Raw genomic sequence first — 24,206 nt, 5'->3', positions numbered from 1 at the left:
AATTCTCGGATCATTTTATCTCATGTGCTTTGGAAGTGTGGGCCGATCTTGCTCAACATGTGGCACCAGAAAATAATACTTGTACTAGTATGCGTAGTAACTAATTATAGGGATCAACAGCTGATTTAACAAGATGATATTTGTTCATACTTGGACGTGTATACACTTCATTTTAAACATTAAAAAGGTATCAATAAAAATTAATTTAAGCAGTCATTTCTGTATTAGTCAGTAATGAAATTTCAATGGAAGACAGATAGCTACTTATTGCACTCTTTTCAATTAAAATACCAAGTGTATGCATGTGTACCCAGGGCTGATAAGCTAATAGTAAATTCACTATTGAATGATCTATTATATATTAAGGGTTAAAAATACATATCATTAGGTATCAACATATATATATATATTTCCTAGTAATTCAGCAACCATGTTCGTCAAAGTTTCACAAGATTACTAGTACTCGCCAAAACGTAATACTAAAAATAAATTAAAGAATGAAAGTTTAAATACATAATATCTTAAATTATGTTATATGAATTTAAGGCGCAATTACTACATAAGTTAGCCGCCTTCCAAAACCAATAACAACAACAACAAGGTATCATTTTTTTTTTATTATATCATAAGTATCTTAAACTAATCAGATGGCATCATGTCAGTATTTGTTTTTGATGTGTTAGCAAAGGTCTTAAATGCATCAAGTATTTGTCAAGCCAAATTATCTCTGATTTGATCTTCCGCTGTGGTATAATATACCACTGAGAGATGCTAGTCATATGGGCTATTAATCCAATTATTTTGACATTTGCACTATAAGACTTATACATTCATGAAACTATTCAAGATAAAAATTACCAAAAGAAACTTTGTAGTTTCAAAAGCAATTGTAATCTAACTGATTTAAGTTTTTCATTTCAACATTGATTTTTTTAAGTCCTGAAAGACAAATCACAAAGTGGTTAACAAATTAGCAGAAAATTGCAAAACTTTAACAGTAACTTTATTTATTCAATTTATTCAGTCTATTTGCAATTTTGTTTTACACTACGTTTTGATTGCTCCTGCTAAACAACTTTCAGAGTTGTGCTTTCTCCTTTAATTAGAAGTCTTTAGAGAAATTTATAAATAAAAGACCATTTAAATCTTATGGGTTTCCCCATAGTCAAAGACGGTATATAGATGCTTGTATGTTCTGCTTACATTCACTATATTTGAACTGCAGATAAATATGAACTGCAAATAATTTATTTCAATAAATCGTTGTCAAAGACTATCCCAGCACCCAAACTCCATAGATCATTAGGTGTTTCGAACATCTATTTAGACCAATTAGAATTAACTAATTGACCATGGCCATGTCCATCGTCAGGAGCCCAAGCCATTGCATAGTGACACTTATTATAAAAATACTGTATTTTTTATCAGGGGCTCGACACCTCATGATCTGTCTGACTAATAGTTTTCTATACTCTTTATCTACTTTACCTTGTTTATCAATTTAACTAACAAAGTATAGAATCTATTTTCATAGTCTGCAACATATTAATTATTCCGAGTTGCTAATAACACGTTAAAAATAAAAAAGGGAAAATAAATAATTCCCGTTTTGGTCAAGTTTTGATATTTCCAACTCAATGAGTGCTGAAACATTGTGTATTAGATTTTTTTCATATAGAAATGCGTATTGATTTCACTGTCCACCAGGAAAATTTAATACAAAAATTATCATCAATGTAAACAAAATTATCAAGTTATCATTTTATATGTACGAGAGTTGTGATACTCAAATAAGATTACTTAAATTTACATCTCCTCTTTATAACTGTCTTATCTAAAGAGTATTGACGCTCTTTGTCATATGCGGTTCATGTATGTCTTGACTTCCAGAGTACTGTCTAGTACTATACGTCACAAGTATAATACCACAGAGTATCGCCACTCTTAGGTTATAGCTCTTTTTGCTAAAAAGTATTAAATTTTTTGGCAAATATATATTCAAGAGTAGCGATACTCAATTAAGCATTGTCTACCTCCAGTTTTAGAATATTCCGGTAATAAAGTTTTATAGTCCAGGAGAGGCAGTATATTAGAAGCATTTTTTTTAACATCTACACTTTAAATAAGTTTATTTTTGAAGGAGTATCGATACTCTTTGTAACTGTTTTCTACCTCAAGAGAATCAATATTCTTTTAAACAGGTTACATTGAGTATGTTGAACATGTTGAGAGTATCGATACTCTCAAAAACCGTTTTCTGACCTGAGAGTATTAGCAGTTTTTTTTTACCTTTACTGTTTTTATACCCTTTAAAACAGTTTTCTACCGTAAGAGTATCGATACTCTTTTAAACAGGTTTCTACTTTGAGAGTATCGATACCCATTTAAACAGGTTTCTACTTTGAGAGTATCGATACTCATTTAAACAGGTTTCTACTTTGAGAGTATCGATACCCATTTAAACAGGTTTCTACTTTGAGAGTATCGATACTCATTTAAACAGGTTTCTACTTTGAGAGTATCGATACCCATTTAAACAGGTTTCTACTTTGAGAGTATCGATACCCATTTAAACAGGTTTCTACTTTGAGAGTATCGATACTCATTTAAACAGGTTTCTACTTTGAGAGTATCGATACTCATTTAAACAGGTTTTTATCTGAGAGTATCGATACTCATTTATAAAGGTTTCTACCTTGAGAGTATTAATACTCCTTGAAATTGTTTGTGACCTAGTTCATTCTTGAACACCGTATGGTGACCTATAATTGTTAATTTCTGTGTCAATCGGTCTTTTGTAGCGATATTGGTCTCATTGACAATCATACGTCATCTTCTTTATATAATTGGTTTTTTTCTCGATCCATAGATGATAATGGAATACACTAACTTTGAGGTACTGCTAAATAAATTAAAAAAAAGGGCAGCTTTAAGTATTTGGTTAACAGGAAGTTGATAAGTGATGGATGTATATAAGGCTCACATAAAACACCATTAAAAATTTCGAAGACCTTGATGTGTGATTTCTGGGAAGAATGCAACAAAAAAATCCTACAGAACCATTATTAATAAAAATTAACCAGTAGTAAGAAAAGTTGAGGAGCATTGTTTTTTTTAAGTTCATGACAGTGTAAAAATTGATGAAATGCGGCTTGGTATCACATTTTTTAAAATTAATTGAAAGAAGTTACTGAAATAAATGAAACTCATGTTCTCCTACATTCGGAACAGGGGAATACAAACATATAACAAAAGTTAATAAATATATACACATTTATTAATTCACATTTTATATGGATTTTGACTGCAAAAGTATCATCTTTTTCCAGTCTTCTTCTTTTTTATGTCCTTTTGCTTTAGAACTCTCTCTACTCCATCGAGTACAAATTTAACAAAGTATCCTGTAAAAAAAATATACATAATTTAGAATTATGATTAGTTTATTAGTTATTTAGAATCTTTAAATTGATAACGTTACTGAATCAAAGAAAATTGAGAGAAGCATTTCATTCTATAATCTACGATATTGGACTTTAACGGCTATGCTGGTGAAAAAAAGTGTTTATATAATTTTCAACCTTAAACTAATACCGTTTGTATTCTAATTTCTAAATTATATTTTTACTTAAAATATCGATCAAAGGTAAATTGATACTGTTGGTGATGCATTGTTTGTTGTCTGGAGCTAAAAGTTGATTGTACTGAAGACAACACCTACCTTTACTCCTTTTCTCTATGATATCAGCTTCATACCACTTCTGGTCCTGCTTCCAAAAGCATAAAACCTTTTCTCCGTCCTTGTACTCCGTGTTTTCCTAATAAAACAACACAAAATTAACATAGTTAATTGTCAAGTAACTAAATTCTATGTAAAAGGTATCACTTGTTTTTTTTTTCTTTCATAAAATAAACTCCAAAATGTCTATAAAATATATGAACAAAGTATTTTTTATAACATAAATCGTATTAATTATAAGAAAAAGTTGTGGGTATCCAATATTCTGCACAGTTAGCGTGAGATTATAAAAAAGCATAACGGTATAATGAGAGAACTGATATTTTTCAACCAAATATATAGTTTGATAGACTAAACAAGAAGTAATTCATTGTAATCTTTAAATTTTACCGAGTATAGCAACATGTAAACATATGATTAGAACAGAAATAAACGTTGTGATTATATGCATTTAATCTTTAGAAAACATGATAGTTACTGTAGGTGATGATTATTTTAAGTGTTATCCAGTATATTGGGATTGGTTTGTACATTAAGCAAGACCGAGTCAACACAAAACCTTCAAATATACCTCATTCATTTGACGTTTCCTTTTCCCATCATGTGTGTCTGTGTTATTTTCTGTACAGAGTTTTTTCCTTGGAGATGGATTAAGATCCACAGAGATAGTACTGGCACAAAAATCTGAAAAGAAATTATTTATAGTACTTGTTTCCAGTTTGAAATTGCAAAGGAAGAACATTCTTAAAAAAATTCTCAGAGATACATGAAGTATGACTTTAATAAGCCATAGACATATTGAACATATAATTTCCTCACAGATCATAGACTTAAACCATAGTTATAGTGAACATGTAATTTCCTCACAGATCATAGACTTAAACCATAGTTATAGTGAACATATAATTTCCTCACAGATCATAGACTTAAACCATAGTTATAGTGAACAGGTAATTTCCTCAGAGATAACATGACTTAAATAATTAAACAATTATATGCATATTGAACATACATGTATAATTTGATAAAAGATAAAGAGACATAAACCATACCAATGACATATGAAACATATATCTTTTTCAGAGATAGAATTACTCAACCATGCATAGACATATTGAATGTTCAATTATACTTGATATATACATTTGTGTACATCAAATCTTCTTTCGTCATAATTAAGGAAATAAAATGTCACTTAAGAGTACAAAAAAAATTGCAATTCATACCTGTCACGGATGCCAACTTCCGTTTGTTTATGTCTTCTTTCAATTCTTTGTTTTCTTTGAAGATATTACCTAATTTCTTCTACAAAAGATAATTAAATATTACATATGTGTTTACTCAAGTCTTACGACAAAAGGAAATACTGTATATTCAGAGAAACATCTTTAAAGTTAAATTGTGTATCATTATTTGAGCACCTTAAACAAACCATTCATTGTTTGAGTTCAATGCATGCAATGGAAACTATATTCTTTAATTGAATGATAATCAGGCAGCTGCATAAAGATAAAAAAAATTTATTTGAGACTGGACTGGCTACAACATGTGCCTTTTGCAATTCCAGTGTTAAAAGAAAGGTTAAGCAGCAATTATTGTCTAGTGATTATATCTCAATTAGGATTGGTTCCTAGAACTGTAATACTGTTGGGAGATTTGTCTAGCTATAAGTCTAGTAGTTGGCAAATGTGTTTATACTTTTTTTATTATTGATTATCCTTTTTTTGAAAATACTGTCCAATGCTGATAATTTTCTGCGAATCTGTATGTTAAATTAATCAACTTAATATCAAATTTACCTTCAGATCACTAACTTCTTTTTTAAGAGTATCAGCTTCACATTTACAATTTTGGCTACTCAACTTTTCTTGTTCGAAACTATTTTTGAGTTCTGCATATTTTTGCTTCATTGATGTGTTTTCTTTGTGTAGTACATTGATTTTCTTTAAGCTATCGTCTAAATGGGTCTACAAAAATATGGAGTATAAAATTCTATCAACAGAAACAGTAGCATGAATAATTTGACACTTAGCTATACTTTTAATTGGTTTATACAATATACGATCAATATGAAAAAATACATTTTAAAGTTTTGTTTAAGGCTAAGAAACTTAGGAAGGGGTTATTTCACCGACCTCTTCAACAGTTTTGTGCCAAATACAATAAGGTGTTATTCTTCTGACAGTTAATGCTTGTCCTAAATACGGCCACACTTAAGCAGTTGAAAATGTGTAAAAATGAATTAAAGATATTTTCCGTCCATAAACGAGTCCAAAATTCCAATGACTTGTGAGATGATATTAAATTGAAACCATACGAAGTATAATTTTGTAACTATGTTTAGAAGATAAGGACAACAGGCAGTGTTCCAACTGCTGAAAAAGTGTATAGAGGATACTAACCATGAAATTTATGTTCCTTTGCGATAGACCAATACGATATATTTATTCAAAACAACACACATTAATGTAAAGTTTTGTATATATAAATGTTGAAATTCTCACTGAACGGGGTTTCAATTGAAAAAAAAAAGAAAGTTTCAAGTTGTGTTTGTTTTGAAGATCTATTAAAACTACATTTTATCGAGGTTGTTGGATGAGCTATGAGTTGGTATTTAGACATTGTTAGGTTGATGACAGCTTATATATGCTAACTTTATATTTGTCAATAAAAAAAAAAATCAGTATTCGGTTGCACTCTTCAAATGCAATCTCTACCAGACACGTAGAGATATACTATTGTTTACTACTTGCCTTATTTTTTAAGTACAGAAGTTTATACTCCTCTCTTTCAGATGCATCACTTGCACTTTCACTAACCACATCTTCTTCAGCAATAGTGATAATTCTTTCTTCACCATCCTAGACAACATTTTTTTTTATATTATTTAATTGTGTTCATGAAACTCCAGTGGTTATCATGACTTAATTACATAGATAATCAAAATTCGCATAATTGAAAGTTAACTGTATGAAAATAATATACAATTGCCAAACATATTTATGTACCATAATGTCTTTATAAAGAGAGGTGTAAATTTGATTTTTTTTAATTTCTTAATTTTGTGTTGGTGTTTTGGACTTTATTAAAACATTTCTATTCTAGGCATACACTTTATTGTTACTGCACATAATTATTTTTCATACATTGTTTCATTGGAGATTCCTAATTGTCATATTGGCAATCATACCACATCTTCTATGAAATAAAAAGCAAATTGCTATTTTGTTTGAAATACTAACGGATAAAAAATGATAAGTGATGTCTTACGGGTTCAGTTTTTTCTTCTTCTGTAACAGCATTTTTTAATGTGGCCTTGTGCTTCCCTTTTGATGTCCTAAAATAAACATGTTATAGTTTACTAGATTTTAAGAATTATAAAATTATACCATGCAATTTAGTATTCTGACATATTCATTCATATTTTGTAATTCAATATGGATGTTAACATGAGTTGAAAAGTAAAAGACAAGGTGTACTAGTACTTCCATGTTCTATAACGGACACTAACATTTATTAATTTATTAATTGACAGAGTAACATATATGTATAGATTACATGTATTTGACCTATAGTATTTATTCAAACTTAGCTTTACATATATAAGCTCAAATTAAATCTGACTGTATATTTTTATCATAACGGCACCAGTACACAGTAAATTTTAAAGGTTTGAAACAATGTTACCTTAGTGATAATAACCATGCATTGCCTTCAGTGGGTTTATCTGAATGCTTATATTTTAATTAATTAATTATCTTTAATTGATTTTATGGGTTCTCCTTTTCATGTTGTTTTATGAAAGAACTGTAACAGTTTAAAAAAAAAAGTGGTTTTAAATTGAAACAGCATTATCCAGCCAGATATAATAACAAGAAATATCTTCGAACATCAAGCATTACATCATTATAGCCAAATCAGCCAAAGGGCGTACACAACGCTTGTGCTATTACATAGTTCACAACCAGACAGAGGTTAAAAAATGGACAAAACTACAGTACATAGACTTCATTTTTTACTGCAAGATTGTAGCACGACAATGCAAATTAAATAGTTTTTCTATTTGGTGTGATGAATTTCGACCATAAAAAAATCGCAATAATTTTTAATATAAGAAACGTAATCGTATATACATACACTGACGATGACTTTGATTTATGTTCGTCACACATGGCTTTGAATTTACAGAAGTCAACATGCTGGTTGTTGTTCTTCTGAAGAAGATCCAAAATAGTCTTTTCCTTTAACCCATCTAAGCACCGTAACTGTCTTCCACTTATCTTATTTTTTTGTTTACGTTTGCTACCTTTAAAGTTATCAATAAAGGATCTCAGTTGCAACCAGCATGGGGTTGAAAACTGGGCCAAAAACAATTCGAAACGAAATTTATTATTCAGTTTCTTCCTCTGTAAAAAATAATTAAGCAATTATATAGAAAACGTGCATATCTTAATATTCATTTTTTTACAAGGATTTAGTGAGTAATATTTTAAATGATTGTAAACAAATGTCAAATTGTTCTGAATAATTCGGCTGGCCAATATTTCGTTTTTAACATATCTGAATCGTAATAAATTTAGAAATTTGTACATAACATTTGCCTTGATCCTAAAATTGAGAATGAGAAATGTGTCAAAGAGACAACAATCCGACCACAGAACAGACAACAACAGAAGGTTACCAATAGGTCTTCACTGATTGAGAAATATAATGGATTGCATTTTTTTTGTGGATCCCGCCCTCCCTTATTTGTGTAATTTAATTAGTTGTACAAATGTAATACGTAAGGTCAACTACAACAATTAGTATAAAGTTTATTAAAATTCTGTTTAAAATTCAACGATAATGATAATTTATAACTTACATTTTCGACTCCTGTTATCATCTCTAAGTCGTTTTTCCATTCATTCAGTAAATTTTTGTCTACTGGTGTTTCTTTAGTTTGTATGTCTGATTTTTTATTGAATCCAGCCCTTTGAAACAAGGTTGAACGAAAACACTCAATTCTTGCAAAGATATCTATATCCTTTCCAAATCTGTGAATTGTATTGTGCTCCAGTCCAACTCGCTTGGCTTCTTGTGGTGTTAGAGAGCAGTATACGGCACACAAGCGTTCCTCGTATTTTTTTCGTTCTTCTGAACTCAATTCTTTGTCTTTCAATATGTTTTTCAAGGCTATTCTTGAATGGTTACCACCTATGGTCTCCAATTTACAAGTTTGTATATTATCTGGAATATCAGATAATCCAGGTATGTTTACTACCATAAGTGTGTAGTAGTTGAAAGGTTTTCTCCTAAATTCCTTTTCTAACTGTTTAGTATGGGATTCATCTGGAACTCTCACGAGATTTGTAGATGATGGCTCTTTGAGGTTTCCTACCGGCAAAGGAAAATATCCTAAAGTATATTCAATTAAAATTGAGTCAATTCAGGCAACCTGTTGCATGTCTAAATTTAAGAAATATGTGTTCTATACAAGAAAATATTTAAATAAATATAATTAAGCCATTTATTTACACTAGTTCAAGCTTCTGAAATCCGTTTGTTAGCAACCAGTTGTGAGTAATTTGTTGAGTATACTGTGTATTTGAATGTAAGGTTTGATTGAGATAATATATATATATATATATATGCACCACTCTGGATCCCCTGTTTCGAGAGTACAATTTTGTGTATAATGTGATGTCTGTTATGGTTGGAGGGATATATAAATCCAATGGTAGTAATTTTCACACTCTTCCTCATGATTAAACTCTATCATACACACATGTAACTTTCCTATTGCTTCTTTCCAGGGACAATATAAGCCTTTATACCTTGGATTTACAATTAGTTTCAAAAATATATCCACATAATGTTAGAAGCATCTTAATTTCAACATAGCAAATAATATATAAGATACCCGCACAAAAGATGTACATTTACTAAAATACACATTATAGACTATAGCTCTTTTTTTATCATTTTGGTATGAATGTATTTATAATAATTTTAGAAAAATTACCTTTTCTCAAGTTTTTACTTTATTAATTGTACTTTGGTTTGTTAACAGTTAAACATCTGAAACAAATTGTTACTTTACGTAACAGACATAATTGCACGCAAACTCTACATACCTTTGAATTTTCTTTGTATTCGTTCTTCGAAGCTAAGTTCCTTTTCTGGTGTGTCACCTATAAAGTATTGCATATATTGTTTTAGCTACATGTAGCATGTCACAGTGTCAGGCGGTAAAATATTTTAGCTTCTTAATCTATTCACTAAATTAAATATGAGATGGTATTATATTATATGGAGCAGACAATGACTTAAAATAAATCAACATGTACATGTATCTTACTTTCAGTGTCTGTCTCTTCTGTCATTTGTTCTAAGTCACATGTATCTGAAGACTCTTTTTGGTAATCTCTTTCTGAAATAATGAAACAATAATTTACTATTAGATAAAATATATTGGATGCATGATATCGCATGCATTACTGATGAAAGATATTCTATCACCATTTTTACATTATTGAAATTTGGATCCAAAGACTTTACATACGTACAGCAAGCCACATGCGTGTTCATGCACTTGAAGTTGCAGGTAGTTCATTTACTAAGTTGTTCAAAATGTTGCCGTTTCATGTACACAATATCTGAGTTTGATCCTTAATTAAAACATACCTTTAGGCTCAAGTGCGTCATCTTTCATATTCTCTTCGTTGTTATCTGTTTCATCTGTTCTATTCTTCTTCTCTGCGAAATATTTTTTTATTATAAAAAAAAATATCATCTTATTTATTCGTACATACAGACGTGAAATTTGTCTACTATTACTAATTATAGGTTGAATGTTAACTTTGTATGAAATCTCGTAATATGATTTGTACCTAGCTATCATAAATTATACAAGTAAGAAGATGTGGAATAATCACCAATGAGAAACCTCTCCACAAGAGACCAAATGACATAGACGTTAACAACTATATGTCACTATATGACCTTCAGTAATGAGCATACCCATACAGCAAAGTCAGCTCTAAGAGGCCCAAATACGATATAAGGGGATAGGAATAAACAGCAAAAGACAATAGAACATCAATATGATAAAATATGTAGACAGTTCTCTCACAAGACAAACCTTACTGTTGACAAGTATAAGGCCATACACTTAAATACGCTGTACTTAAATACGTTCTACTGCAATTTGTAATAAAAATAATTGGTTTTTAATTTCGAAATTTCTTTATTAATAGAAAATTCCATTCGCTTTTCAGAAATTTCTTGTATTTAAGCCAACCTACAATGATCTACAATTTGAGCTTCCACTGCTATTATATAACTTAGTACCTGTTTGTTCCTTTGCATTTGTTGCTCTATTTTTTTCTGCGTCAATATCAATTTGGTCTTTTTTCTTTTTTTCTGCGTCGATATCAATTTGGTCTTTTTTCTTTTTTTCTGCGTCAATATCAATTTGGTCTTTTTTCTTTTTTTCTGCGTCGATATCAATTTGGTCTTTTTTCTTTGTTTCTGTTAAATAAAATTAACAACAGGAAGTAAAACGTGTCCAGCCTCTTCGATCCAACATTTACGATAAAAGTGAAAATGCAAGGAATTTAAACAGTTAAGCAGACTTCTCAGTTTTATAAGTGAAAATCTGAGAAAGGGGTTTTATGTGATGCATTGTATCAGAGACAAATACTACTAAATTATTGCATAATTTATCTCATAATTACAACGTTCAGAATTTTTGTATGTGATATAATTCGAACTTTCGTATAAACTTACAATCTAGACGAATAACATTTTACATTGCAATTACACATAAATATGTGTATTATATTTCGTACATGAAACATACAGCTTTCAGTACAATTTCAGTTTCCACTTATAGATGTGACTCTGATATACTTTAATTATTATTACAATAGAATGTCTGTTGTTATCATTTTTTGTTTGTTTTTGTTAGGTTTTCCTTAAATATTGTCTGAAATGTCCGCTGTTAAAAGTACCTGTTTGCTCCTTTACATTGGTTGCTTTATCTTTTACTCCGCTGTCAGCAATTTTGTCTTCTTTGTTCTTATTTTCTGTTATGATAAAAGAAAGCACTAGTTAGACAATAAATATACTGACTTGTCTATGGAATATTTCATTTTTGCCATAGAATATGAATTTACAACTTACAAACCTGTTTTCTCGACTACCATTAAAGTAAAGGTAGATGATAAATATATAATATTATACGATTAATTAATTAATCGATTTATCAAAGTAGTTGCAAACCACATTTTTAAATTTGTGCATGTACATGTAAATCAAAAGAAAAAGTTTGAGCTTTCTAAAAAGCTGAGGACTGCTTCTCTCTATCCTTATTGAAGGGAATATGTGTGCATGTGGTAGTTGGTTGAGTATTGGAAATGAGATATTTTTAGATTTATTGATTGATATAAACTGAATTTATTTTAATAAAGGGTGTGTGTTAAACACCCATTCTTTAAAAAAAAAATTCACTTTAATAATTACTTGTTGAAAAGTAAAACATTTACGAAAAGACACGACGCTTCTCTGAAGGTGTGCCTAGATTGGCAGAAGTTGTATTTCAGCCGCATCAAAAGGCAAACAATCAGAATCTATTTGTGGTAAGTAATTAAAAATAATAATAAGATGGCGAGTGTGTCGACCGAAACTAATAGCTCCGCGTGGTGATACAAAGCAAACATTCTGTGACGCGTTCATTTTTTAATAAATATTCAAAATCACTCGGGTTTGTTTTTCAAATTCAAAATAAATATTAGGTCTTTTAACAAACTTACCGGTATGAAGACATTTCCACATCTCCACAAAGCTTGATCTACTGTTTAAACAACTTTTAAATCTAGTTGCAAATTGTGTGCATTTACTGTCAAATTTTTCTAGTCTATAAATTTTTGTTTCTTCGAAAGTATGTATCTGAAATAAAAGTAAAATAATGATAGAATGTAAGAATTTTCTATAGTCTTTTCAAAAAAAACTTTGTTTAAATATTCATACAGCTTCCTCGATGCATCAACAAGAAAGACATTGTGTTATCAAAACATTTAAAGCTGTGGACACACCTTAACGGATAGCACGTACGGACGCCAAACGGATGAATATAAAAACGTCCGATAGAAGTCAAGTTCAAATTCTTTCAGCATCCGTTTTGTCCGTTATACGTTTGATACAAGTCCGTTGGTGACTTTGTCATCCAGACCTCCAACATATGTATAACGGCCAAGTAACGGATAAAAAACGAAAACGAGACGGACGACGGTACCGTACAAAATAGACGACTACCAGATGTTTAACGGACACTTCATCTGTTGGACATCCGTTAAAAGTTTTGAAGATGCTCAAAATTTTCCACCGAATAAAACGGATGTCGACAAATAAATCGTACGCTAAACGGACATGCCTTTTCTAGCTGACTATATGCGGTGTGGGGTTTGCTCATTGTTGAAGGCCGTACGGTGACCTATAAATGTTAATGTTTGTGTCATTTTGGTCTTTTGTGGATAGTTGTCTCATTGTCATTCATACCACATCTTCTTTTTTTATATATATGAAACGGATATAGACGGACGTCTAACGGATAAGAACGGACGTCTAACAGACATGAATGGATTGAAAAATACCATTCTAGCTATCCGTTTAGGTGAGACCGAAGTTTAAGATTTGAAATTTCGACTATGAAAAAAAGTTTAATGCCTATTTTTTTTTTTGCAACATCACTAAAACTCTATCGTAGAAATGATCCTTGGTTATCAGTTAGTTTTTGAATATTTGTCATTAAATATTATTTATGATAATTAATATATATATATAAATATATATATTCTGATAACTGTGGATTATCAGATTTATCCAATCGAGATAGTTAAATTGTCAATTTTAAAGTCCGATCCTCGGCGAGGACTTTTCAATTTATAATTTAACTATCGTGACTATCTCAGTCTTCTAAAAAAAAATATACAATACATATTATGCAAACGCGCAAACTCATATGAAATCCGACATTCTAATTAAAACTTTTAATAAAAAGAAAAAATATCCTTTTAGTTCCAAAATAAAAAGTAACATTCAACAGCCTAAAAAAAAGTCGAAAAGGTTTTAACATGTAGCCACATACTAGTATATCGTTTGTGCATACATAGTTTCAATAAATAAATTTCTGAAATAAACAGGCAAAATTAGCAAAGCTATTTTTTGCTAATTTTGCCAAAGCCAATAGCCCACTGACAAACTTTTAACATATATTTTTTTGATATTCATATAAATCAAATACTATTAATAGTATTTGCCATTATCTTCAATGAATTCACAAAATCAGCAAATAATCGATAATTTTCGTGTATCTTTCACATTTCATTCCCTATCATATGATAACTTATTAGAAAATTGGTTGCAGGTACGCGCAGACACTGCCTTATAAATGCTTGAGTATATTCTTGGATATATTCCTTTAGTTTGTTATTTGAACTAAGCTAAAAGGTTCATATTCTAAAACAGAATTGATCAAATTTGCGGTAATTTCGAAATTTCAATAACTATGCAATAATGGCTAAGTACATTAATATTTTCACAATGAAAACATATTTTGCATTTATGAAATAATCAACCTACCTTGATACAGTTAACATTGTTCGATTTTTCTAAACCAATGATTTCTTCGTCTGGCATTCCATTTCTTGTTAAGAGAGTTAAACCGTTCTTCCTGTCAAACGACCACATTGTAATGGCGGTCAATGTGAAAACTACAACTTATGAACAAACTGACGAAAACATTCAGATTCGAGAGGATCTCATAGTACTTTACTCTTATCATCTTTGAATCTCTTCTCTTACATCAGGATTAATACAACTGACTGACCCCAGATGCAGGACATTGGTTATCTGATTAAACAATCTACATGACGTAAATTGAGCCTGCTGCTATCGTAATGTCAAGTGGATCGGATTAGCTTTCGAAAAATATCACCATAGTGCATAGTCGGCTGGCCTTAATATCATCTTTATCTAACTTGGGGAATGCATCTTCATCTTGCGTGTTGATCACATTCTCTATTTTTTCTTGCAAATTTATAATATTTATATTTCAGAAAGTGCAGACAGAGTTGAATCAAATGAAATTTAGTAAAATAAAAAAATAAATATTTAGGATCAAGATCTGATCTCCTGGTACGGGTTTTTTTGCTAAGTTGGAGACTTATTGTATTGCTTAGTGGCTGCGTTGGATATCTTCTCTTTGGTTCAGTTTTTGTTGATAGTTTGTCCATTGTTAAATATATCATATAGAAATGTACCAATAAAGATACCCTCCCCAAACAAATCTAAAAAGAGGTTTAACAGGTGCATGCTGGTACCCAATTGACCTATATAGATATAGGAAGAAGTGGTATGAAAAGGAAATCCATTAAAGGTCAAACCCAAAAGGGGGGGGGGGTAGCTTTCAATTATTGGGTATACGGGGATGTGCCAAAAATATGGGTCATAATTTTGCGAGATTTTATATAAGAAAGACCCTCCTTTTTAATGACATCCTATATTAAAATGCATTTACGTTTGAAAACTGTATATTGATTTGGAGTATAATCTACATATCATATAAATATGCTATTGAGAATCTTACATTATTAATGGTCAATTATTAATTTCACCTTTCAAATAAGTTCCCAAATGAACCCCGGAAATTTGTCTCTTGATTTGATCTTCAATAACGTTTTAACGTCATATTTTAAATATTGTATATAAGTATAGGTCATTCTTTCTTAAATATTTATATAACTATAGGTGAATGTTATATTAAAATGGGTACGTTTTTTGAGGCAAAAATGGCACACCCCTTCAGCTTCAGATGGCCACTTAACAATAATGTATACTAGAATATCGAAATAGACGCCACACTAAACTTTAATTTTAAAATGAAAAAAGCAATAGTCCGCCTGTCTCAGATAATTTTTTAAACCACTCGATGTATTACATCTATGAATTAAACATCTTTCATGAACATAGCACACCATTATACAATTTACGTGAATGTTTCAACACACAATATGCAATGCAGAGTTCGGAAACATAATTATATGAGATGAAATAAAAACGTGAATAGACTTTTTGGAATGATATCCGGGGGTCAAATTTCCAAAGTAAAACATGATTGCTTTAATAAAAGGTTGAATGGTATAGTTTGTTTAGAGAATACTGAACAGTAACAGATGGCTGCGTTAAGAAGTGATATGATTTACTGCCAGTAATAGTATTTAGTCATAATTTAAACCCATATATGTCAAGCAAACACAAATACAAACATTTCTAAAACTACAAATATAAACGTACAAAACATAGTTATAAATAGTACTGTAACCTTTGATGGACATGGACCTCATTTTTTGTAAAGATTGCTTTATAAAGTTGCTTTGATATGATTTGTCTTTCTTCTGGTTCAGCTGAACTTTTTCTTGATAAACTACAAGACTTCTATACATGTATACATTATATACACAATTATGAAATTCTGGAGCTACCGTTTGATTTTTAGAAAAAGGGAGGGGGGCTAGGATGAAATTTGAAAATAAAAGCCAGGACAGGAGTTTTGAGTAAAAAAATATAGCCCAGCTTACATACATTGACATTTATATATATATTATATGTTATTCAGATCTCAGACAGGGTATAAACTGTGACATTCCCGGCTTAGAGTTCGGTTCATGGGATATAAGCTCTGATACAGCAGTCCCACTAGGCCACAATCGCACTACGATTTGTGAAAAAAATGCAAATTTTGATGATCGTAGTACGATCATGTAGATCGCATTGAGGTCGTGGTGAGGTCTTCAAGATCGTGATGAGCGTGGCCTTTCAATTGTGGTGCGGTCGTGGCGTAATCAAGTCGTAGTATACTAGTCAACAACGGAAAAATGATTTTTTATTCAACTTTCCGCAAAACTAGTTTGCACCCTATATGATCGTTTACACGGAATTTAAATACTTTCCAACAAGTTTGGATTTTCATTATCATATGTGCATGCATTGCAAATGAAAGCTTTTCAAAATAGTGTATCTCAATTTTGTTTTATATTTAATACTTTTTGAAAAAATTTATTCCAAATCGTTTCTTTAGTTGACTAGTACCCGGGCACATCCACTTGTATTTTTGTCCATCTGATGAGTTAAGCCTTTTTCAACTGATTTTTATAGTTCGTTCTTATGTTTTACAGCTATATATACCACTGTCTGGTTAGGGGGGATTGGGAGCCCGCTAACATGTTTAACACCGCCTCAATATTTATGTATGTGCCTTTCCCAAGTCAGGAGCCTGTAAATTTAGTGGTTTGTTTATGTTTTTCACATAAATAAGGCCGTTAGTTTTCTCGTTTGAATTGTTTGACATTGTTTTATCGGGGCTTTTTATAGCTGACTATACGGTATGGGCTTTGCTCATTGTTGAAGGCCGCACGGAAACCTAAAGTTGTTAATGTCTGTGTCATTTTGGTCTTTTGTGGATAGTTGTCTCATTGACAATCATACCACATCTTCTTTTTTTATAGTATAGAAGCGTAGTGAGAGCGCATTAATGTTGAAGTAAGATCGCATAGGTCGGTGTACCATCGTAGCGAAAGCGTGATTCTATTCGGAGATACTGCACTACGATCTCACAGCGATTTAGTATGAACTCACTACGACCATCACGTTCTCACCGCGAACCAACTACGTTTTTACTACGACTATACCACGTTTACACCACGCAGTTCAAGACCGTAGTACGATTCTGGCATGCCCTTGTCGTACTCACCACTCTCTTCTTACGACCTGACTACGTTCATACTACGACCATATTTCTCATTGCCATTTTCACATAGAATATATTATATATCTCTAAGTTTTGCTTGTCTATATTTAGTTCTTGTCCATTTTCTCTAACAGCTCAACCATACTTCTCGTTTAAATAGATTAGACCGTTGGTTTTCTCGTTTGAATGGTTTTACATAAGTAATTTTTTGGGCCATTTATAGCTTGCTGTTCGGTATGATCCATGGATCCGTGTTGAGGGCTGTACCTTTGCCTATAATGGTTTACTTTTATAAATTGTTACTTGGATGGAGAGTTGTCTCATTAACACTCATACCACATTTTCCAATATCTATTGACACATCTGTGTCATCTCTACTATCGTCCATGCACTAACATATTGTAAGTTTAGCTTTATGAACCAGCAAAAGGTTGTAATTTTGGTTGAATTGGTCGGTCCGAAATCTCTGCTTCACCAGAATTCGTTACTATCAGAGCTCCCTCTGCCTCTACAGCAACCCCTACAACGACGCCCACGTGTTCTAGAAGATTGTTGTGGCATGGCTATAAAAAGAAGATGTGGTATGATTGCCAATGAGACAATGGCCATAAGACATCAAAATGTCTCAGAAACTATAGGTCACCATACGGCCTTCTCTGAGAAGTTTGTGGAAAGTAATATCTATTACGGGTTGATGAAAATCACTCAAGGGAGATATACTTAGTCTAGTATTTGATAATAAATTTCCCCCAACACTTTTTAATATTTTTATTATTCACAACAAAAAATACATTCATCCAACTTCCGTTTATACTATTTTTTGAACAATAGTAGTGCAAATAAAGCTTATAGAAGGGAGTTGTTTGTGACTTCATTGAACTTTACATAGATATAGATAATAGATATAAGAAGAGGTGGTATAAAGAGTGCCAATAAGACAACTCTCCATCCAAGTCACAATTTGTAAAAGTAAACCAATTACGTATACGGTCTTCAACTCGGAAGCTATTATGGGCCCCAAATAACTAGTGTAAACCCGTTCAAACAGGAAAACAAAAATTTAATCTTTAAAAAAACGCGAGAAACTAAAAAAACTTATGAACAATATACGTCAAACGACTTAGGACAGGTGTTTATTTTAATCTCATTGACATTAACCACACATTCGTTCGATTTCAGCACATTATTTTCTATTCTTTAAAAAGAAGTAAATTAAACTACACATACAAATACTTTCCCGTAATATAAAATGTTGAAACTTAGAATTTGTATCTGAACCAAACAGCCGAGCGGATTCAGGTTTACACAAGTAGATAAGTTCTCAAATGTAGTTGCTGCAGGTAATATATATGTCGTGTACAAGTTGCGATTTTGTACAGGTTATAACATGTACAAAAATGTTGTACATGTTATAACTTGTATAATGCAAAAATACAAGTTATAACATGTACAAAAGTACCTCATACATGTTATAACCTGTACAAAATATTGCTTAAAAACGGTTTTACAAAATTTAAGAGAAATCTTATTGAAGTAAAATTTACATTAAAATTCACCAATGCTTAAAGAACAACAATATATATGCCATAACGTGTCTTTTTCTGTAGAGGAAAATGATCACAAAGTTTAAGAAATATATGTTTCATGACTTATGTTAGCAAAATGTGTTTTCATGTAATTGACGTATGTTTATACTAACACATAGGTTCCTGGTTCGATTCCCGTCTGGGATGAAAATTTCAGGAACTGAATTTTCGGCTCTCCCTTGACACCATTTGCGAGTATGGTCTCGAGGAAACGATGATAGTCCGTCGGAAGGGGACAATAATGGCTGACCCGTGTTAAGAGAGAGCCATATCTCTTGCACGTTAAAGACACCCTTGTAGATTTCGAAAAAGAGCAGGCTAATGCCGCTACAAGGCAGCACTCGCACCCGCAAAATGGAAAGGGATAAATATAAGTTGAAAAACTTGTTTCCCAATCCACTATAAATAAATATGTTTAAACTATGCAGTTCATAATGGCTTAAATAAGAGTGACACTATTTCCTCAATAACAATTACTTTAGATATTAGTCATTTAATTCTACCTAAAAAATTAAGAACAATACCTAATAATTTTGGGTAATACTCCTCCCTCTCGTTTTATACCATGCAAGACTAAAAAAATGTCTTATATGCTTACTCTGTAAAAGCAAGAGAGAGCTGAAATAGTTTTCAACGGACCACGCTTCATTATTAATATCTTTGGATCTACTCTTAAACATTTTTGGCCTTCAGCATGATAAATGTAAATTGATAACTCATTTTTTTATAAACTTTAAGATCATTGCATGAGGCGAATGTCATTTTGATGTTTTAAATATATATCCTCTACTTTGAAAGCATGTTTTTGTGGCCTTTGGATGATGTTTGCTCCATGGGCAGGTTGTTGTCTTTTAGACACATACCCCATTTCCATTCCCAATTTTATTTGTAGTCACATCTATCCTGGCCATCCTCTTATGTCTTATAGTGTCAACTAAAATGAAAGTATATTCTTGCATGTTTGAAAATATAGAATCCCCCCACCCCATATAAGTATCTTGCATTTGGATACCCCCTTTTAATTCCCAAAAATGTAATCCCCCCTTTTTTTTCAGGTAACAAAGTATCAGTCCTTAGTAACAGATTCATTATTAATTTTTCAGTACACGTGTTGCTTTAGTAATGAGTTTTGATAGGGTAGATAACGGTAAAGTGTATGACATCAATCAATGCGTATTAGTCCAAGCCGCGGGACATATGGTTGAAATGAATATGCTAGTGCCAATCCCTTCTAAATCTACAATGGTTCCGTTATCGATCTTAGAGATCATATCTATACTGACACATTTACAGGGAGAAATAACTATAACTAATGCGTTAAGGATTGGTGACAGATGTCAAACTAACATTGAACCCTCAATGTTATATACATGTACATTTTAAAGGCATTTTCTAAGTTTTTGCATTTTGTAAAATGTTTTATTTACATAATGGCTATTTTTTCTAGGCATTTTACAAAAAGCTGTTTTATTTAGTATAATTACTGAATATTAAAACTTGCAATTTACTACATATATAAATTTGTTGACAGATTTAATATACAATATATGTCCTGATTTTTTTTATAGGCGCATTGTTTGAAATCTGATTAAACACTCCATCACATTAATTTTGGAGAAATCTGTTTCATGACACATTTTAAGCTTTTTCTTTACCTTTTCTGATTAAACACATAACGTTCGATAACATTGAGTTTCGCAATAATTTAAAAAAAAACACACACGTCAACATCCTCTTTTAAATGGGTTCCCTAAAGATTCCTATACTAAGTACCTTAATTTATCACAAGTTTTACTTTTGGCTAGAACGGGAGAGGATCTGCCTGCTGACGGACGATGCAGCTAAATATGTAAAACAGGAGACACTTTTAACTCTGTCAATGCGACGTTATTCGTTTTTTTTTAATGTTTATTGAGATTACAACTATTACAAATGTATAAGCTAGCAATTCCCTTGAGGCAGTGAAGATGATCATGAAGACATCAGAACCAAAAACGGTCTTGTACATGTATGGGGAAGCTCATGTCATAAATGGGAATTTGTTTGGATGTGAATGTTTAAAGTCTCATTCTAACTGAATTGGGACATTAATTATATTGCCGCATGTTAGTAAAGTGCAACATTATATGCACGCTAAGATCTCGTTAACCTTTCCACAGATGGAATTGTCTGATCCTATCCAAAATACCTTCACTTCAAGCGGCAGTCGGAATTTAAGTACTTCGTCCATATATGATGTAAATAAAATTGAGAATGGAAATGGGGTAAGAGACAACAACCCAACCATAGAAAAAACAACAACAGAAGGTCACCAACAGGTCTTCAAAGTAGCGAGAAATTATCAAGCCTTTCATAGACCAAAATATATGCTTTCGCCAATATCATAATATCATTTGTAATTTATTTATTCTGCTATCATGGGAGTCAAATTCAACTATTCTTATTCTTATTAATTCTATGTCTCATTTGATCATATAAATCATACTTCAAGCATCATGCATCTGTATATATTATCATATATGAGATTCTTCTTGAACGAAATCAGAGTAAAGACAGTAAAATCTTAGTGAGGTTGTACTGGGAACGACAAGCGCGTATAGTAGCAGCCTATTATAGTCTTCCTCTTCGTGGTACAGTCATGGAAAGGTCTTCATGATCATGATGAGCGTGACCTTTGAACATGTTAAAAAAAATTCATGGTGTGGTAGTGGCTAAACTCCGGTCGTACAGTAGAAACATGATGTTACATTATGTACCTGCAAAGTATTGCTAAGAGCGTAGAAAGATCGCGAGATGAACGTGATCAGATCGAAGAATGATCATGGTTAGAGCGTGCTAGCTATTATCGCCGAAAAAGCGGCATGAAATCGTTTTGCAATCGGATAAATTGTGGTGTGGTCGTATTGAGAACGTAATGAGCTAGCGTAACCGGCCACGTCCACTTGTATTTTTTGTCTATCTGATGAGTTAAGCCTTTTTCAACTGATTTGTATAGTTCGTTTAAATGCTGTACTGTTATACCACTGTCCCAGGTTAGGGGAGGGTTGGGATCCCGCTTACATGTTTTACCCCGCCACATTATTTATGTATGTGCCTGTCCCAAGTCAGGAGCCTGTAATTCAGTGTTTGTCGTTTGTTTATGTGTTACATATTTGTGTTTCGTTCAATTTTTTTTTACATTAATAAGGCCGTTAGTTTTCTCGTTTTAATTGTTTTACATTGTCTTATCGGGGCCTTTTATAGCTGACCATACGGTATGGGCTTTGCTCAATGTTGAAGGCCGTACGGTAACCTATAGTTGTTAATGCTTGTGTCCGACAAGTCAAGGTACGGTCTTCACTGAGCCTAGTCCTACATTGAACAATAAGCTATAAAGGATCTCAAACACTACATAAAACAATTCAAATGGGAAACCCAATTGTCTAATCTATAGGATAAACGAGTAACGAGAATAGTTATAAAACACAAAAAAGACGACAACCACAGAACATCAGATTCCTGACTAGGACAGGGGCAAACAACAGTACCGGGATTAAACGTTTTAATGGTACAAAATCTTCTCCCTTTTCTGAAACAGTAGTATAACATTCCATCATAGAAAGACACATCGTATGTTTTTGACTGTATGCAATTTAGAACTAATGTCCATATTTCTAACAGCTCAACTATGCATGCATGCATGACACATCTATGTTAAACCACGGTTGGATTGGTTGATCCGACATCTCTACTGGATCAGGACTCATGTCAGAGGTTACTTCGCTATACCCCTACCTCTACGCCAACGAGTTGTGATATGTTTTGATGGCATGTATGCCTGTGTTGTTTTCGAGAACTCTACGTATTAATTATGACAATTACAAGGAATGGACCAGTGTTTATATGAAATATGATGATGACGTTACATTATGTACCTGCATAATATTGTTAAGAGCGTAGAAAGATCGCGAGATGAACGTGATCAGATCGAAGAATGATCATGGTTAGAGCGTGCTAGCTATTATCGCCGAAAAAGCGGGATGAGATCGTTTTGCAATCGGATAAATTGTGGTGTGGTCGTATTGAGAACGTAATGAGCTAGCGTAACCGGCCACGTCCACTTGTATTTTTTGTCTATCTGATGAGTTAAGCCTTTTTCAACTGATTTGTATAGTTCGTTTAAATGCTGTACTGTTATACCACTGTCCCAGGTTAGGGGAGGGTTGGGATCCCGCTTACATGTTTTACCCCGCCACATTATTTATGTATGTGCCTGTCCCAAGTCAGGAGCCTGTAATTCAGTGTTTGTCGTTTGTTTATGTGTTACATATTTGTGTTTCGTTCATTTTGTTTACTTAAATAAGGCCGTTAGTTTTCGCGTTTGAATTGTTTTACATTGTCTTAACGGGGCCTTTTATAGCTGACTATACGGTATGGGCTTTGCTCAATGTTGAAGGCCATACGGTAACCTATAGTTGTTAATGCTTGTGTCAATTTGGTCTTTTGTGGATAGTTGTCTCATTGGCAATCATACCACATATTTTTTTAGCTAACCTAGCCCGAAGGGCCAAGTGAGCTTTACCATCACTTTGCATCCGTCGTCGTTATTTTTTACAAAAATCTTCTCCTTTGAAACTACTGGGTTAAATTGAACCAAACTTGGCCACAATCATCACTGGGGCATCTAGTTTAACAAATGTGTCCGGTGACCAGACCAACCAACCAAGATGGCTGCCATGGGTAAAAATAGAACATACGTACGGGTAAAATGCAGTTTTTGGCTCATAACTCAAAAACCAAAGCATTTAGAGCAAATATGACACGGGATACAATTGTTAATCAGGTCAAGATCTATCTGCGCTGAAATTTTAAGATGAATCGGACAATCAGTTGTTGGGTTTCTGCCCTTGAAGCCAATCTAAGGAAATTTTCCTGTTTTTGGTTATTATCTTGATATCATTAGATAGAGATAAACTGTAAACTGCAATAATGTTCAGCAAAGTAAGATTTACAAACAAGTCAACATGTCCAAAATGGTCAGTTGACTCCTTTAGGAGTTATTACCCTTTATAGTCAATTTTAAAACATTTTTCGTAAATCTTAGTAGTCTTTTACA

At 32.2% G+C, this 24,206-nt stretch overlaps 1 protein-coding gene across 2 annotated transcripts; it reads right to left on the bottom strand.

Annotated features, from left to right (window-relative positions):
* Window positions 1-3,259: 3,259 nt before the first annotated feature.
* On the bottom strand, window positions 3,260-14,744 carry LOC143051911 (uncharacterized). 2 transcript variants are annotated; one of them, XM_076224905.1, is made up of 16 exons: window positions 14,360-14,744; window positions 12,532-12,667; window positions 11,731-11,805; window positions 11,069-11,248; window positions 10,403-10,474; window positions 10,077-10,148; window positions 9,853-9,909; window positions 8,601-9,112; window positions 7,874-8,142; window positions 7,007-7,073; window positions 6,490-6,597; window positions 5,536-5,703; window positions 4,963-5,041; window positions 4,308-4,420; window positions 3,719-3,815; window positions 3,260-3,401 (listed from the first exon to the last, which is right to left on the bottom strand). In XM_076224905.1, exons 1-16 carry the CDS (start codon window positions 14,465-14,467, stop codon window positions 3,316-3,318), a joined length of 2,199 nt encoding a protein of 732 aa, XP_076081020.1. In that variant the 5' UTR covers window positions 14,468-14,744; the 3' UTR covers window positions 3,260-3,315. The 2 variants fall into 2 exon arrangements, with proteins under 2 accessions (XP_076081020.1, XP_076081019.1); XM_076224904.1 differs by having other exon boundaries at window positions 8,601-9,133; window positions 14,360-14,739.
* Between the last annotated feature and the right edge of the window lie 9,462 nt (window positions 14,745-24,206).

Source organism: Mytilus galloprovincialis, chromosome 11 (genome assembly GCF_965363235.1).
Source record: "Mytilus galloprovincialis chromosome 11, xbMytGall1.hap1.1, whole genome shotgun sequence".
In the NCBI taxonomy this organism is placed as follows: Eukaryota; Metazoa; Mollusca; class Bivalvia; order Mytilida; family Mytilidae; genus Mytilus; species Mytilus galloprovincialis.
Note: the sequence above shows the minus strand (reverse complement) of the source record. Positions and strands in the feature narration are given on the sequence as shown.

Coding starts and splice junctions, on each gene's coding strand:
- LOC143051911 (XM_076224904.1), bottom strand. CDS start 14,467: ATGTGGTCGTTTGACAGGAAGAACGGTTTAACTCTCTTAACAAGAAAT. Junction 11,806..12,531: donor GTGGAAATGTCTTCATACCG/GTAAGTTTGTTA, acceptor TTATCATAACAG/AAAATAAGAACAAAGAAGAC. Junction 9,134..9,852: donor AATACAAAGAAAATTCAAAG/GTATGTAGAGTT, acceptor AATATACTTTAG/GATATTTTCCTTTGCCGGTA.